This window comes from Grammomys surdaster, unplaced genomic scaffold (assembly GCF_004785775.1).
Source record: "Grammomys surdaster isolate TR1022 unplaced genomic scaffold, NIH_TR_1.0 136, whole genome shotgun sequence".
In the NCBI taxonomy this organism is placed as follows: Eukaryota; Metazoa; Chordata; class Mammalia; order Rodentia; family Muridae; genus Grammomys; species Grammomys surdaster.
In genome coordinates this window covers 637,067-654,204 of record NW_021604594.1, presented here as the reverse complement: position 1 = coordinate 654,204, position 17,138 = coordinate 637,067, and the positions used below count along the sequence as shown (strand labels likewise).

Sequence of the window (17,138 nt, the reverse complement as noted above, 5' to 3'; positions counted from 1 at the left end):
AGTCAGAGCAAGCAGACTTGTACTTCAGCCCCACTCCTTGGGCAGACTGTTCCATGATTGCTGCTATCTATCTACCCTAGCTAGCTTACACCAGCTAAGATCTGGTAGCCCTTTAGGAATAAAAGGTGAGTCACATGGGAGTTGAATTTGCCATCTGAAGAGTGTCAGTGACTCAGGCTTAGATAATAGGGCTTCTACTCTCCTGTCTCAGACTAATTCAGTTTATGGTTAGCCAATACTACCTAATATACATATAGAAAGTGCCAAGACCTTTGCTTTGGAAGGTCATGAACCTACATACAAAGATTGAGTAACAGCTTCCAGGACACTATCAAGATAACTATAAGCCTTCCCTTATTTCTTAACTTGGAAAATATAGACCCTGATTTTAAAGTAATGTTTGCAATCCAAGACCAAACATGTTTTTTTTTTTTTTTTTTTTGTGCACACCCAGAAGTTAAGAAGTTTTAAAATAATGTTTTAAAAATACGAAAACCCAACAAGAGATATGACAAAGGTACTAAAAAATAGCACACAAAGCCTAAATAAAATGGGTTTTTTCAAAAAGGTCTACCAGCCAGAGCTATCTCAACAATAAGAATAAAAGGCAGGAAGAGAAGATGGGAGGGAGGATCTGCCAATCCCATCATAAAACATTCTTCCAAGGCAACTACTCATCCAAACAGTAATCATGACATCTTCATACCACCAAAAAGCACCTCTAGGATTAACACCCTCAGAATAGACAGGTGCTTAGTGACTTTTGGGAGATTACTAATGTACCAGTCTAGGAGGACCACTCTCCATTCACTACCTTCATAAAACCCTAACTAAATACAAAGTGTTAGGGTTTCTGTGAGCTCAAAAGTGATTATTTATAAACATCAGATTTGAACTACTGAAAGGACAGTTCTGAAACAAAATCTTGTGTTCTAGCAACAAAACCGATAGCTAACAAGGTTCTCAGGAACAACAGTCTGAACACTCCTAGGCCCCTGGGCTCAGACGCTTTGTGGTGCTCTCTTCTCTATCGTCATAGGGAGACTCATCTTAGGCAGAAATTACTGCATAGCAACCAACTCTATTTCTTAAGCTGTAGTACAATAATCTAATCACTGTTTTCTTTTGAGTTTTGTTTAGAAATGGTCAACACAATAGCCCAAACCAGCTTTGCACTCACTGCAATGATCCTGCCTCCGCCTCCTCAGCAGTAGAATTACAAGCCAAGTGATCTGGCTACAAATCATGTTCTCACCAAATATGGTGGCAAACCTATAATCCCAGAATTTGGAAGAATTAGGAGTTCAAAGTCATCCCTCTACTATTTAGCCAGATTGGTGTATAATTATAAGAAAGAGTAAGATGGAAAAACAACATTTCTTGTTCCTTCCATGAAAAAAAGAGAAAGGAGTCCAACTGCCCACAAATTTCAAGGGTCCCTAAAGCTACCTCTTCCCCATCTGGGTAAAAAGCCTCTTCTATTCTTGCCCACCTGAGGCGTCGCCGAGGGTCTGAGGGTGTTCCTGTGCGACGAGCAGTACCATAATCAGACATCATGCCGTAATCCAGGTCATCATAGCCCATGCTGCGCTGGTCATCCTCTAGCCCATAAGGCTCTGGATGAAAACGATGCAGATCCACACTGCTCCCACCTACTCGAACCTGGGGCTGGGGCCCATAGACATCCTGTCTACTGGGTGCCCGGTAGCCTTCCATGCTGGGCCTATACCGCTCCTCAATTCGGGTCACCCGGGACAGACTGCCATAGTTGTCACTGCCACCTGGATAACCGTCTTCATAGTGTCGGCCATACCCATCTGGAGGATAGTGGAAGTTCCTAGGAAGAGTTGCAGTGCCTGCCTGCCCCACATAGGGAGCAGGGCCCCCATTGCCATTCTTGCGGAAATCACGGCCCAAGGTCTGGATATAGTTATTAGAGACTGCTGAGGCGTCCATAGGCAGCCCATCTGGCCCCATGGGGACAGGCTGTACTGTCCGGGTTGTCATTGTCTTCACAACTTTCTTGACCTTCAGTTAAGAATAAGAAAAGGGAAACCAATTATTGCAGGAAATAATGAATCTAAGTTTAAATTCCATAGTACTCTAAGAAAAGAAAGAAACCCTACCCTAGGTCTTTACACAGAAGTATGTATCATCCGTACCTTTTCTCCATCCTACAGAAGCCCTCAATGGAGAACACTGCCCAATCATTAGCATCCTCTCCAGAAGCTACTGTAACTGTCATACTCCTCCTCTCTTCCTGCTTCCTGAACTTCCTTTACCTTGTCTATTTGTCCAGTGATCACGTTCTTTCTGGCTATCAGTGGCCTTTGCTCTCTTAACTCATTAGCTTCTCTACTCAAAGACCACAGAGGACCCATCACTCTCAGACATGAAAACCTCAGCTTACTGTGGTCTCAGTGCGCCTAGTGGTCCCATCATCTGAGGTCTCCACAGAAACAACAGACATGGCTCCTTCAGGGTCCTCCTCAGTGTAGGTTTCCACAATCTGTCCTGGCTCCTGCATCCTGGGGATAGTGCTGTACAGAAGGTGGTTGTGATCCTATGAGAGAGAAAAGAGTGAAACTACAACTAAATCTATGTAGTAACAATCCATCCTAGTAAGAAACATTGGTGCCTCTAGAGACAGGAAGTCTTCATGCATCTCCCATTGTCCTCAGGGGTTTTTAGGGGGAAAAAAAAAAGGTTCTCATCTTTAAAACTTGTATAAAAAGGCAGGGCATGGTAGTGCATACTTTTAATCCTGGCACTCAAAATCCAAAGGCATTCAGACCTGCAAATTGAAGGCTACCCTAATATACACAGCAAATTCCAGGCCAGCCAGGACCACATAGAGACACCTGCTTAAAAAATAACTGATGTAAAAGGACAGTAAATAAAACTTTCTAGTACTAGCTATCTAACAAACAAATTTTAAAAAGGTAACTAACTAAAACCATGCTGACATCCTAGTGACAGAGACAGCATATTTAACTTCCCATTCTGGCCACCTACTTGAATATGAACTTTGTCAACTATGTTAACTGTTACATCTACATTGGAACAAAACTTCAAAACGAATAGCTTATCCAATAAAGATAAGGATTTCGAAAATAATAAAAATAAGAGGTTTTTGCTTTGTTTTGGGTAGCTAGGCAAGCACTCCACCTACCACCGAAAAAAATCTAGAACCCTCTTCTTACTTTTACTTTGGGATAAAGTTCCAGTAATTTCTCAGGTAGGCCTTGAAACTTTTGATCCTCCTGCCTCAACCTTCCATGACACTGAGATTAGACTTGCCCCACCAGGCCCAGCAAAAGTTATCTTTTGGCTGGTTTTGATATCATCAGATTCATTCTTCTCCCTAGTCAGATTTTAGGTCAGCTTTCCTACAATGTAGAATTATGCTCTCCCTTGAAACAACTGCAGTTTCTGTAGGATCAAATGAGACAGGAGTACACATAAAACTATATAATTTGGAACGGCACCTTTTTTATTTCCTAAATTAAAAAACTAATAAACATTTACTATAAGCACTCTAGCATACCAATATGATCATAAAGACTGGAGAGGTAAAAATATGTGAATGAAGCCATCTAGACCTTGAGTCAAAACAATTACCTGGGGTCCGTTGAGTTTCAAATCTGAAAATTTCTGTCTTTCAAGGTCAGCATCGCCCACAAACCGGCCGTTCTGAAACATAGCCCACAAGACAATTCATTTTCTGGCTGTCCTCTGTTCTGTCTAACACATCTTTCTTTCAAAAATGAAAGGGCTTTTGGGAAGGTATTTGTGGACTGAAATCCTTGTGTCAGTATTCACATAAGAACTGTAACACTCCGACACACTCCTTAATCTTAAGATACCACTTTCTTCTAAATTGGAATCAGGCCTAGAATTCTGGTCCGGCAGGGTCTCTGGAACATAAGAATGTAAATTCCACGAGTATACAGGGTTTGAGTTCAGAGGTTTCATTCAAGGCTACTGTATCCCTAATATCTTGAGCAGTGCTCAGCACATGAGGAGCATTCAAAGACCATTTGCTGAATAAATAGCACAGACTCAGGTAAGTACATAAACTTTTTGAAAAGCCCTAAGAATGTGAGTTAGGAAAGCTACATTAGAGGGGGGCGGGGTTGGGAGATTTTCCCAAAAAAGCCTTCATTTATTATTGTTCTAGGAATATTCGCTGTGGTACCAAGGGAAACTCCCATTCCAAGAAGCCTTTTAAAGAAGAGAGTTCATTCTCCATTTCCAAATATGAAGGAAAGTACTCAGCAATGCCCCTCAAGAAAAGTCTTAACATCTTTATCAAGTTACAGACACAAAACACATTCTCAAATGTTCTTAAATTGCAATCTTTAGCACCAAGACATAACCTAATGAGACTGTATATATAAATGCACATTTCCTGAGTTCTAGGCCAGCCTGGTCTACAGAATGAGTTCTAGGACAGCCAGGGCTATACAGAGAAACCCTGTATCGAAAAACAAAAGCAAACAAAAAACCAACCAAACAAATAATTCGAATTTCTTGTTCCTCTCCCAATAGAATAGAAAGATCCAACAACCTTGGGATATTCTTCCTCCACCATTCCCCCTTTACATACAGTGTAATGCTGCAGGGGGAGGAAGTTAAACATTGCTTTCAGGAAGAAGGAAGGGTGTGGTTTCATTGCTGAGCAGAGGTTAAAAATAAAAGAACAAGAGAAACCACCAAATCCCGGGATTCCCCACCACCTAAAGTCTGAGCACCCCCACTTTCCTTCAGTGTATGTCATCCCCACTCTCTATACTCAAGTTCCTGAAAAATTCCCTGAATACTACAAACATGGTCTCTTTTAAATTCCTGATTATTTCAAATTATGCCTACTAGTTTAAGGATTAAGCAAGCAGCTGGTTATGATTGTAACCCTAGCACTAGGGAAGCAGAGGGAAAAGGATGACAAGTTTGAGGTCAACTGAGCTATATACCAATACCTAGTCTTCAAAAACCAAAAGGTCTGGAAATGTTCTTCAGTGGCATGCACAAGACCCAGGATTCCATCCCCAGCTCCTCATAAATAGGCAGTAACTAAAGAGTCTAGGATGTAGCTCTATGGTAAAACATTTGCCTAGCATGTCCAGGGCTCTGGGGTCAAGCCCTAGCACTGCAAAGCAAACAAACAAATAAACACAAATAAATAATCAGTTAAAAGAACTAAGTGTGAGCACTGTTCTAATTCCACTCAGATCTATCTGTTCAGAGTCAGTCTACTAAAGCAGTGCCCAGCATGTGCGTGTGCACACTCACTGGTAAAACCTCAGATTATGTCACAGTAAAGTCAGACATAAACCATAGGAACACAATATACTTCTCATTTCTAACACCTGTCCTCCCAAGTCACATCAAAGTCAGCCAACCCAGAGACCACTACTGGCTCCTGTGGTTATCTGAGTTATAATAGCATGATACTCTCCCAGCTCTAATCAGCAAAAGTAACAATGACTCCTCCTTCCAAAACATGATTTACACTCAACAATAAGCACACAAGGGCATGTGGAAAAGGAATATACAATTTATGAACACTGTAACACTTCCTGAGAACAGACTGTTCTCTGGATGAGACTGAACTGGAGCAGGAGCTCAAGATGGCCAACTTCCCCAACCACTAAGTAGATATACTTTCCTAATTTTTGACCCTGAAAAAAGGTATTTCAAAGAAAACAGAAATGACTCTGAGTGTAGCTCCAAAGTACAGTAACATAACTAGAAATAACTAGAACTATATCCCTGTCTAGAAAACTCACTTTAGCAAAACAGGAAGTCACAAAGTATTTCTAAAGTCCACCCAACTCAGATCAGTAACAAATCCCTTATTTCTTAATCAGCATTTATAGTATCCCTAGAACAGTTCATCATGACGTGTAAGCACTGGACAGCCCAGGGCCAGTACCATCTCATTAAGGATCTGTAGGTCTCGGCTGTGACCATGCCAACGTCCTACCTGCAGGTCTGATGGAGAGAGGGTTACCTGATGCCGACGGGTGAGGGTGCCGTTGGCCATGAGTGAGTTGGCATCTTGTGGTGAGACCCGGACGCGTTCCAGTTGCGCCGAAACATGGCGCCGCTCCTCCTCCAGCGCCCGGGTCAGCTTCTCAAACTGGGCCTCTTGTTCTTTCACAGAGGCCAAGATGCTGGCGGTCGACTCCACCTCTGAGTCGTCCATGAAGGTAAGGGGAGGAGCCGCCGCAGGGCAGGATAAAAAGTAAGGTGGACCACAGAGGGAGTAGAAAGGAGGGAGTAGGTTCCCTCACTTCACACTGGGGGTGGGGGGTAAGAGAGAAGAGAAAAGATCACAGGTCAGAGAAGACAGAGAAATTGTTAATCCCCAGTGCCAAAGATGCCCTCTGTGTTTTTACTGCAGTGCAGAAAGCAAGCCACCACCAACCAAGCTTAGGAGCCCATCACCAATGTCTGCTCCAGCAGGATCCTTTGCCTATTAGCCTCTTCAACACTCTACTATGAACTCATATGGAAAGAAAAGGTGGCAGCTTGACCAGTCTCTTCACTACTGGCAGGATAGGGAGACCATAGCACGGGATTAAAATTAGATTCTTTTTCTCTGGAAATATTTGCAGGTATCAGCTTAATAAAAGTTTTAACTCCCTGGTACAGGGACAAGCTACTTCTAGAGATAATAGAACACAAAGTTTCTTAACCTCTCCCAAATCTGAACATTATAAATTCAGCTATAGTGATGAATTATACTAAATTAAAATGTCAGTTAAGAAATGGAGATATAAGCTGAGTGGTGGTGGAGCATGCCGTTAATGCTAACACTTGAGAGGCAGAGGCAGGTGGAGCTCTGTGAATTTAAGGCCAGCCTGGTCTACAGAGAGAGTTCCAGGACAGACAGGGCTACATACAGAGAGAAACCTTGTCTTGAAAGTAAAAAAAAAAAAAAAAAAAGAAATATAGAAGAACTTCTCAAGTAGAAAGACAACAGAAACTAAGCCTCCATGTTTCATACATGTGTGAAGAGGTCTTTCCATCTCACAAAACTATACTATATGACAGGGTAAAACATGCTAATGGAAACAACAGTGACAGAACCACAGACACTGTCTAAAAAGGCTTTGCCTCAAGCCATCTGTGGCGCAGGCCTGTAATCCCACCCTCTCAGAAGGTGGAAAATCACAACTTCTGCGGCTGGCCTACATAAATTTGTGGCCAGCCTGGGCAATTTAACAAGATCTTGTCTCAAGTTTTTGTGGCCAGGTGTGGTAGCTCACAGTTTAATCTCAGTACTTGAGAGGCAAATGCAGATGGATTGCTATGAGTTCAAAGCCAGCCTAGTCTACAGAGCAAGTTCCCGGACAGCCAGAACTACATAGAGAAACCTTGTCTCAAAAACAGATGGATGGATGGATGGATAGATAGATAGATAGATAGATAAAATGTATACTGCTGAATGGCAAGCTAGGAGGAAATTTTTCTCTCTCTTACTCCCTTAACTTCTCACCAAACACCTAAAGAAGGCACCTAAAATCATTTTTTAATTCTTAAAAATATTATTCCATACACACCTGTTAAGAGAAGGCCCGTAATTGATTGGTTTAGCACAGAGAATAGCCCAGTCTAAATTCAGATAAACCATGGAAGCATCCCAGCCACCTCAGCAAGCAGCAAGCAGGAAGGAGAGAGCTGCAGAAATATTTGGAGGAAAAATAAAAATGGGAAGAAAATAAACTACAGCATTGCATACATATAAGAGGGTAAGGGGAATATTAGAAATGAAAGGGGGTTATTTAAGATACAATTTGGAGTTGCTTAATAAAACAAATACCCTTTAGACTTTGCTGTGTTCAGATAGCTAGGCTTTGGACGTGCAATTAATTAAAGCACAGATTGCACTATCACCTGCAGTTCCTCTACTTGTAAATCTACACAGAACCAGACCAGGTTACAATGTAGATCAAGCCCCAGATATCCTCTGGTTATAGGCAACTACCGATTTGGGGGTGAAATTTGTTGTTGAAATGCCCTTCCCCCTCCTTCCCACCCTTAAGGCAGAAACCTCAAAGCCCAGTCCCAGCATGCCCACAAAGACATTGAGAAACCAGTGCAATAGTCATGGGGGGAAGACATGTGGGGACTAGCCTAGGCTGGGCTCCCTTTCCCACGCTTCCCAGAGCCCCACCAAACACAAAAGCTCAGGCCTGTTTGCCTTAAATGTATCTGGCATTCAGCAAGCAAGAGTACCCAGAGGAAACTGATAAACAGGTGCCCAGTAAACTGAATCGGTTCCGTCACTGAATCTGAGAACACACTGAACTGTCCCTAAACGCGTCCTACCCAGCGCTAGGCTCCTACAATCATTTATCAACCTCTGTTCTCACTCAGCCCAAGGCCCAATGTCCCAGTGCCACTTTCTCATACTCCTACCCCACATTCCAAACGGCCACTCAGAGGTCTTTCTTTAATGTGCTGTTTTTTGTGTTTTTGTTTGTGACAGTCTCCAGGGCTAGCCTCAAACTCACTATAAAGCTGAAGCTGACCTTGAATTCCTGATCCTCCTGTCTCTACTTCCCAAGTACTGGGGTATAAGAATTTATCACCACTCCTGGCTTGTTCGAATTGTTACCTTTTTATCTCTATTTCTTTATTTCAAACACTTGCCTTCATCTGCTATGTACAGTGACCTATGAACCTTCCACATCAAGAGAATCCAGCTCAAGAGAGACTCCTCCAGTTACTGATTTTAAACAGGGCCTGTACTGACTGCAGTTACCACTGTGGCAGCCTCCACCCTGTAATCTTCTTGCTAATAAAAGCCCAGGCGACCACTACTATGGGGCACAGAGAAACAACACTCCCTGCCACAGATGACAGTGTTTGTCATCATGCCATAAATGGTCACTTTTTGCCCCCACAACTTTAATTTGACACAGTCAGTTAAAAGGAAAGTTAGAGAAAACACAGAGGAACCTATGTCACGAAGCACGGTCTGGAGAAACTCTAAGTTCTTTTAAGGCTGACTTTAAGAGGACAATACAGTTAAGTATAAAAAGAGGTCACCCTCCTAGATCTTTATGCATGAATAGATTTTTCTGTTTAAAAGGGAGAAGCAGTGGCTGTGTGAGACAAGATATAATTCACAAGACTGGTCCCAGTCCTGCCTTATGTTATGATTATTCTCATCTGCGTGATGTCAATAGCAACAGGCCATTCTAAGTCTGAGCTGCTGTGAAGATTGAATGAGATAAAGTGTGTTCTACAAGGTGAGGTATTAAGTTGTTTTAAGAGTTAGATTCAATCTTCCAATTACATTACTTCATGGTAATGTCTCAGCCCTAAACTATTCTGTGAAGTAGTAGATGAAATCAATCGGATCTAGAACACAACTGAATTCTACAGAGGAGATGAGCTAGCTGGTCTCTCTACTGGAGCTCTGCGTACTAGGAGGTCCCAAGTAAACCAGCGTCTCTGGGGCAGACGTGTTTCTCTAGTACTTGACAGTCACTGTAACAGTACTAATTCTTATTTCTTTCTCAGGGCCTTACAAGTTTGTTACCTCAGACAAAGAGAACATGAAAAAAATCACCAACGCTGGAATGGCTTATATTTATTGCCCTAGCAATCACAGAAACCATAAGGAAGTTAAGTCTTACTGCAAATGTTAAAACAGACTCATAGGTGAAAAAATTAACCAAGTTCATACAGTTCATAGTAAATTTAGAATTTAAACCCAAGTCTTGAATATTTCTTAAGCCTATACTCTCTTCTATGCCATGCTGTCCAAATACATGTCCAAGCAGGGCATACTGGCAAATGTCTGTAATCCCTGTACTTATGAGGCTAAAGCAAGAGAACCATAGGCTTGGCCCAGCCTGAAGCTACCTAGCAAGACCTTTCCTCAAATTAAAAAAAATAAAATAAAAATGGTCCAAGGCCCTTTGGCCTATAACCTTTGAGAACTTTCTTCCTAACCTTTATAGGAAAAGAGGGATGGGGAAATATCTATGTCTACATCGTGCAAAAAAATAAAGAAAAACGCAAAACGTATGACAAGCCATAGCAGAAAGTCTCATAACTTGATGAAGTCTCCACTTCCTGCCACATAAAGATTGTGCTGCAAACCAATCCGCAAATCACTGACTGACTTTGGCCAGCATCAAAAAAGTCCTCTAAGTCTGGTCTAAAACCTTTCCAAGTTCACCACTTACTATTGTCAAACAGACACTTTCAACAAAAAAGGATCATTAAGAGGTGTTTAACCTTATTATTCTCCTAAGATTATATTTTCTGAGAATAGTTGTGTTACTTTTAACAAGCCATAAGTCTTTACCAGATGGATCCCACCCATACTAGAAAGGCGTTCCAGGTCTACAGCTTATTCATTTGAGCAATGATAAAGTCAGTTTCTTGTCAGAATTTCAAGGTATATTAAGTTAAATCAAATGTCTAGAAGAACCAAAAACTCAAATAGTGCCAATCAAATAGCAGGGCAATAAAACCAGTCACTAATAACAGCACAATTCCTGTAATCATTTGTTTTACTGTAAACTGGCTACAGAAATCTATTTGGGAGCTGGTGAGATGGTTCATGGGTTAAGACATCATGCCACTGATAATTTGAGTTGGAATCCTGGGACCAGCAGTCCTCATGTTCCAAACATACATACACAAATAAATAAGTATAATAAAAACATTTGTTAAAGAAATCTAATTTGGGCTGAGGATAACATGATTTACATACACAACAGCACTTAGGAGGCTGAGGCAGAAGAACTGGTATAAATAGAAGCTAACCTAGGCTATAGAGTAAGAGACCCTAGCACCAATGATCATCACCTTCATCTTCATACTAGAACATGAGCTTTTAGAACTTGACTGTTTTCAAGTCACAGATCCAACATTTACACAATCCTGGGCTAGGTAGGAAAATAAAAAATACATAAGGGTAGTTATGAGAGCTAAATGAAACAATCCATGTGAAGTGCTTAGAGACAGCCAAGACATAGGAGAAGCCATTGAACACAAGAACCTAGTATGTCTGTGGGAGAAACCACATGCTCTTCTTGCTCCCATGACTCTACTGGAAGTCTTTACTTTTCTTAATGGCAAAGATAAAATGAAACCCCTGACTTCAAAAGATCTAAAATCCAATCACTGGTTCTGTCAAAAAATATCTAGAAAACCTGGGAGAACTGTGTAACCCTGTTTAAGTTTTAATTTCCATTACCATCCGCTCAGAGCTTCATTTAATGACTACAAATAGCACATACACACACACACACACACACACACACACACACACACACACACATCCCTCCATGAAGCTCACGTAGATACACCCATGCTTGGCCAGACTTGGGTGAGTACTTGAGTACACCTTTGCCAGAAGAAACCCCAATGTCCCCTAAGTCAAAGAGCTACCTAAGCTTTGACCTTCAGGCTCTGGGGAAGAGATTACAACCTTCTGTAACCAGTCCCAAAGTCTTCTCCTTTCTTCCTGTTAATATATTATAAATAAAAACTAATGGCACAAATGTATGTTCTCCCTCAAAGCAAATTCCATTTCCATGTCTTCTGAGGATATAAAATATTTTTTTAAAATACCCAGCCTCTTACTGAATATCAGTAACATACAGCAAGTAACCTATAACACTTCAGCACTGTGTGATACAACTTTCAGCCAGAAAAATGTATCCAAAACTCACAGTTCAATGCTCCTGTTCAAGTACACACACAGAGAAAATTACCATTATGTTCCAAATCTCAAACATATTCTGAGAAAAGTTTTTCTAAGACTCCATATTAACAGTGCTTGTACCAGAGTCCAAAGTTCCAGCTACCAGGGCTAAAAAGATGGCTCAGCAGTTAAGAGCACTGACTGCTCTTCGGAAGTCCTAAGTTCAATTCCCAGCAACCACAAGTTGGCTCACAACTATCTGTTATGGGATCCAATGGCCTCTTCTTCATATTCATTAAATAAATAAATGAATTAATTAGTAAATGAATAAAAAAAGTTCTAGCTCCCAACCCATCCCTCACCAAAGTTCTACCTGCTAAAATTGAGACTAATTATAGTAATTCTCACTTCTCTGTTTAGATTCATATCCATACTAACCCCTGGAAGATATATGTCTGAGTGAGGCATCAGAATCACAAAAAAAGACTTCAATACCAATAAGACCACCTCTTAAAAGCAATTTCAAGGGCTGGGGATATTAACTCAGTAATACAGTGCTAAGTACAATCATAAGGCCCTAAGTTTGGACCTCTATAACACACAAACCAAAAAAAAAAAAGATCCAAAGACAAAAGAACATGTAGTATGTACCTGTTGCTTAAGCCAGTTCTGGATCAGCCTAGTCAGCATGGTATAATAATAATAGTAATATTATATTTCTAACAATTAATAAAAATATTATTAATCTAAGGGGGACTCTTCTTACTGCATAATTTCATCTCAACTATGGAGTAACAAAACTTACTCTCTTGAAATAGCCCAGTCTTTGCAGTTTTTGCATTTCCCTGACAATTTACTGAAAAGGCTGTCAAATAGTGTCTTACTGTATCCACCCTAAGGCTCACTCAGGAAGTTAATGGGACCTCTGGTCCTATCATCACCCTCTGGGGAAAGTAATATAACTGACTTCAGTGGCAAAGGAAAAGAACTTAAACAATAAAAGCTTTTTTTTTAACTTAATTAAACACATTGAGATTGGAGAGATGGCACAGCAGTTAAGAAGGCTTGCTGTTCTTCCATAGGATCCAAGCTCAGTTCCCGACACCCTAAGTCAAGTAGCTCAAAACTACCTATAACTCTAGTTCCAAGGAATCTGATACCTTCCCCTGGCTTCCTAGGACACACACACATATGTATACATACACATAAATAAAAAGAACCAGGGGGTGGTGCCACATGGGCCTTTAATCCCAACACTCAGGAGGCAGAAGCAAGGATGTGAGTTTGAGGTCAGTCTGGTAAAGAAATCGAGCTCCAGGCCAATCAGGGAAACACAAACACAGAGGAACCAAACCCTGTTTTGAAAAGACAGGAAAAAAAAAGTGAAAGGAAAAAATAATACATAAAAAGGGTTATTTTGTAAGCCTCTGGGGTAGCTTACACTTCTAATCTAAGCACCGAGGAAGCTAAGGTAGGGGCACCCTTGGGAGTTGATGAATGAGGCCAGCCTAGGCTACATGAGCTCCATGACAGCCTGGGTTACTGTATGATCCTGTTCTCCCCTCCCCTCAAAACAAACAAACCAACCACCAGGAATTTAATTACATCTCCTCCTGGCTGGCATGGCAGCATCTCTTCTGAGCTTTCTAGGAGCTGTGTTCTGGAGCAATGGACTTGTGGTGCATTAAAAGGCTCTTTGGCCCTGAGAGATGACCAGGCTTTGAGTAACCAGGGCCACAAGGGTTTCTGGGTCGGGGCATCTGAAGGGCACAAATACATAGGCTGTAAAATGGCCAAGACAACAAAGCTTGGCCTAGTGATATAGACTAAGCTAGGCTAGAACTCAGCGTTGTTTCTTGTCTCAGCTACCTACTGATGAGATTATAGGTGTGCATTACATCCACTGCAGGATTTAATGTTTGCCTTCTTTTTCATTTTGCTTGTTTGAGACAGTCTCCACTCTGTAGTCTAAGCTGGCCTGTAACCCTATACAGTCCAAACTGTTTGAAAACTCTTGAAGCCATCCTCCTATCTCAGCGTCTAGAATGATAAAACTACAGATACTGGTCACCATACAAGATGAATTTGTAGCTCCTATTGTAAATTTATAACTTCAAAAAAGTATGTGGAGACTGGGGAATACAGTTCAGGGGTACAAAGCTGACTAAGAAGTCTTGTGCCACAACAAAAACTGTCCACAGGCAGGAAGATCACTGGAGTCTAGGCATTTGAGGAAACCACATACTGAAAGATATCAGAAAAGGAAGGGGACGAAAAATCACTTCAACATGGCCTAAGTTCAGAATGGACATAGAACATTATTTTTGTTCTTTTTTCCCCTCCTACATATCCTTGGAACTCCCCAAACCCTAGCATATTAACATGGCTAAAGTTGGGCTGGCTTTGAAGCAAAAGAAAGGTGTGACTCTATCAAGGAACCCAGCCAGGATTGAAAGGGCATGGAAAGAAACAAAACCTGCTTCTCTTTGGAGCTGTATGACACATACACAAGACTGGTCTAACAAGTCCTTCTGATCTCTCAGGCCAGGCCACCTCCCTCTCCTCCCCCATTAGCCAGGTGCTTCTCTCCAAGGCCTTCCACTGGGACAGACACTGAATTTTCTTAACAGACACTGAGACAGCTACTCATCTAGATCCCTCTGCAACCCGAGCAAAGGGACCTTGCCTAGCCTTATAAGGAAAAAGCAGGGCTTGAGAGAAGCCGATAAGGAAACTAAGATAAAAGGGAGGGGTGGGGGAGGTGTCAGACTCCAGGAAGGGGAGAGGCCAATGCCTTTCTCCTTCCTGAAAAAGGAGGGAGGAAAAAAGGGGAGGGTGGTAAAGTGAGAAAACTCTAATTTGATGATACTGCGCAACTCTTATTAAAAGGGAAATTCTAAAATTAACTGTGACAAAAGAAAAAAAGTGCTTTGGGTAGGAGAGGTCATCCAACTGACATGAACTCATGTCCTTTGTTTGAAAGACACAGCTTCTCATCAATCCTTTTACTTCCTATCTATGGCAGTCCTCATCTCTTTTGTTCATCATTTGAAAATAACTTGGAAAAGGTGGAATCATGTAACCGAGCCATACGCACAAAGTCCCTAATTTTACAAAGCCCTGAGAAGGACAATAGATACCCCTTCCGCAAGGTTTAGGAAACAATTGTCTTTATGGACAACAGTGCATTTATGGAAAGCAGTGACAGGAAGTATGAAACTATTTTAACTATACTATACAGGAAACAGGATGAAAAGCTTTTCCCATCTGAATAAAAGGTAAAACCCAGCCCTAAAGCAGTGTACTGCAATCTCCCCATAGAAATTACCAGTAGAATCTTCTCAGTACCTTATGCCCACATTCTCTAAAACCCCAGGTGGGCTCACGTGGTTCTTTGTTATGATAAGTGAGTAGTCCTACTCAAGGCCATAATACCTCTCCCTATACAGTAGTAGAAGGTGTATGAAGTTTCTATGCTTCCAGTGGTTCTGAGTCATTCTAAGTACACAAAAGTTAAAACAAGGGATTTTTGTTAATTTTTAAGCAGGATATGATAGTATTACATACCTGTAATCCAAATACAAGGTAGGCTAAAGCAAGAGAATTTCAAGGCTAGTCTGGGCTATAGAGTGAGCTCCTAGCTACACACACACACACACACACACACACACACACACACACACACACACACTTGAGGAAGGGAGTAGGGTAGACATGGGCAAGGAGGAGTGGACCCAGGCAAAGCATTCCTCAGTTCTGGGGCTCATATTCTAATTTGAAATCAATTTCTTTTTTGTTGTTTTGTTTTTGTTTTTAGGGACAAGAGGGAATCTCTCCTTGTAGCCTTGGCTGTCCTTGAACTCAGAGATCTGCCTACCTGTGGTTCCCAAGTGCTAGAATTAAAGGCATGAACTACCACCTCCCAGCATCTGACTAAGTTTCTTTTTATAAGGAACAAGTACTCAAATCAAAAAAAGTAGTAGACACAAAACAGAGACTACTTTGTACCAATCACCTATTTTTCCATTGGCAAGTCTCATCTTGAAATCTAGCAAAAAACTCACTTTCACCCTCATTCCAATTCAAGAAAGAAAAATCTCATCAAAATATTCCTCTCGTTTTTTTTAATATGACATCTCACTAAGTCAAAAGCAAAGATCACGGTTGGGATAGAAAAGAAAAGGAACTAGAAGCAGAGAAGACTGCTGGCCAGCATCAGAACAGAGGGAAGGGATTGTTCTAGCGGTATGTTAGCAATCTGCCTCTAGGGCAGCTGTCCTCCTGGGCAATCAAAGGCGGGTCTGTGTGTGTACTCAGGGGCTAGCCAGCTTAGCAAGAAGTTGAGGACTCAGCCACCCAACCAACCATGATAAAAGATGCCTATTTCACAGATGGAATAAAGAGCAGGAAAAACAAAACAAGAAAGAAAAGGGGGCAGCAGGAAGAGGCCAAACTGTCATGGGTACACTACTTCAACCCCAGGGAACTACCAACTATTCCCCAGCCATCTGCAGTAAGGGGATGCGGAAATCAAATGGACAGGATGGGTATTCCTGTGGGTAGCAAGGAGCCAAACAGAAGGGTTCCAGGATTATCAGTTTCTTTGTCCCTTTCAGACCCAAACAACTTCTGCAACACACATCGTACATCAACATTATCTAACATCTATGCCCTTCTAGCATTCCATTCTTAATTAAATCCTAGATCCATAAATAAGCATACACAAAACTCAGTAAGCTCTTCAATGCTAAGAGATCAAGGCCATTTATGTAACTCAAGTGCTGAGATGTAAAAGGCCACAGTCAGATCTCACACCCTCTAATCCCTCAGAGTAGCTAGATGCTCTGAGACCCATTAGACACACAAAGGCTGCTCTCTTCTCAGTAGGGCTCTGTAGCAGAGCTGCTCTCCAGGGACAAAGAGATTTCACAGGAGAACCACAAAGACATCACCCCTCTCTGTTCCCCCACTCCCAGCTTTCTCACTTCCTGTCACAGTAGCACCAGACCACAGTCTCCCAGAAACAAACAAATACAAAGTGCTGGATTCTGGGCTGCAGGCCAACCACATTCCAGGGCATCCTGTCTACCAATCACCAGTTAGAGCTCCTACTTTGCCCTGCTCAGTTCCTTATCTTGTTCAGGAAAACAACCCTCCTCTCAGCCTCAAGCTCAGGCCTTTAAGAATCAGCAGAAAGATACTATGTGCATGGACCTAAGTAAGAGTCTGGGGGTGGAGGATGAGGGATTTTTAATATGTACTTGGCAAATTTTTTCACTTTGAGACACTGAAATAGGGATTTCAAAGCTAAAGCTGCTATTCCAGTCAGCACAGCTACAAGTGGCACCCACCGCCCAAGAAAGTGCCACCAAGATGAACACCTCACCAACTGTAGAACATGTTATCCATTTCCACTGCTATTAAACTCTTCAAACTTCCCTACATGTGGAACTGATTCCTA

General features: G+C 41.7%; 1 protein-coding gene across 10 annotated transcripts in view; it reads right to left on the bottom strand.

Moving 5' to 3' along the window:
* The window catches only part of Ctnnd1 (catenin delta 1), a 50,495-nt gene that overhangs the window by 18,504 nt on the left and 14,853 nt on the right, over positions 1–17,138 (bottom strand). For 4 of the 10 annotated variants that reach the window (XM_028763067.1, XM_028763068.1, XM_028763066.1 and 1 more), the window contains exons 2-5: positions 6,014–6,302; positions 3,622–3,693; positions 2,411–2,563; positions 1,493–2,028 (exon numbers count right to left, since the gene is read on the bottom strand). In XM_028763067.1, the coding sequence (XP_028618900.1) occupies positions 1,493–2,028; positions 2,411–2,563; positions 3,622–3,693; positions 6,014–6,208 (956 nt within the window). In that variant the 5' untranslated portion in view covers positions 6,209–6,302. Of the gene's footprint in view, positions 1–1,492; positions 2,029–2,410; positions 2,564–3,621; positions 3,694–5,986; positions 6,303–7,568; positions 7,687–17,138 lie in introns of all 10 variants that reach the window. The other 6 variants (XM_028763064.1, XM_028763061.1, XM_028763065.1 and 3 more) reach the window with 3 other exon arrangements.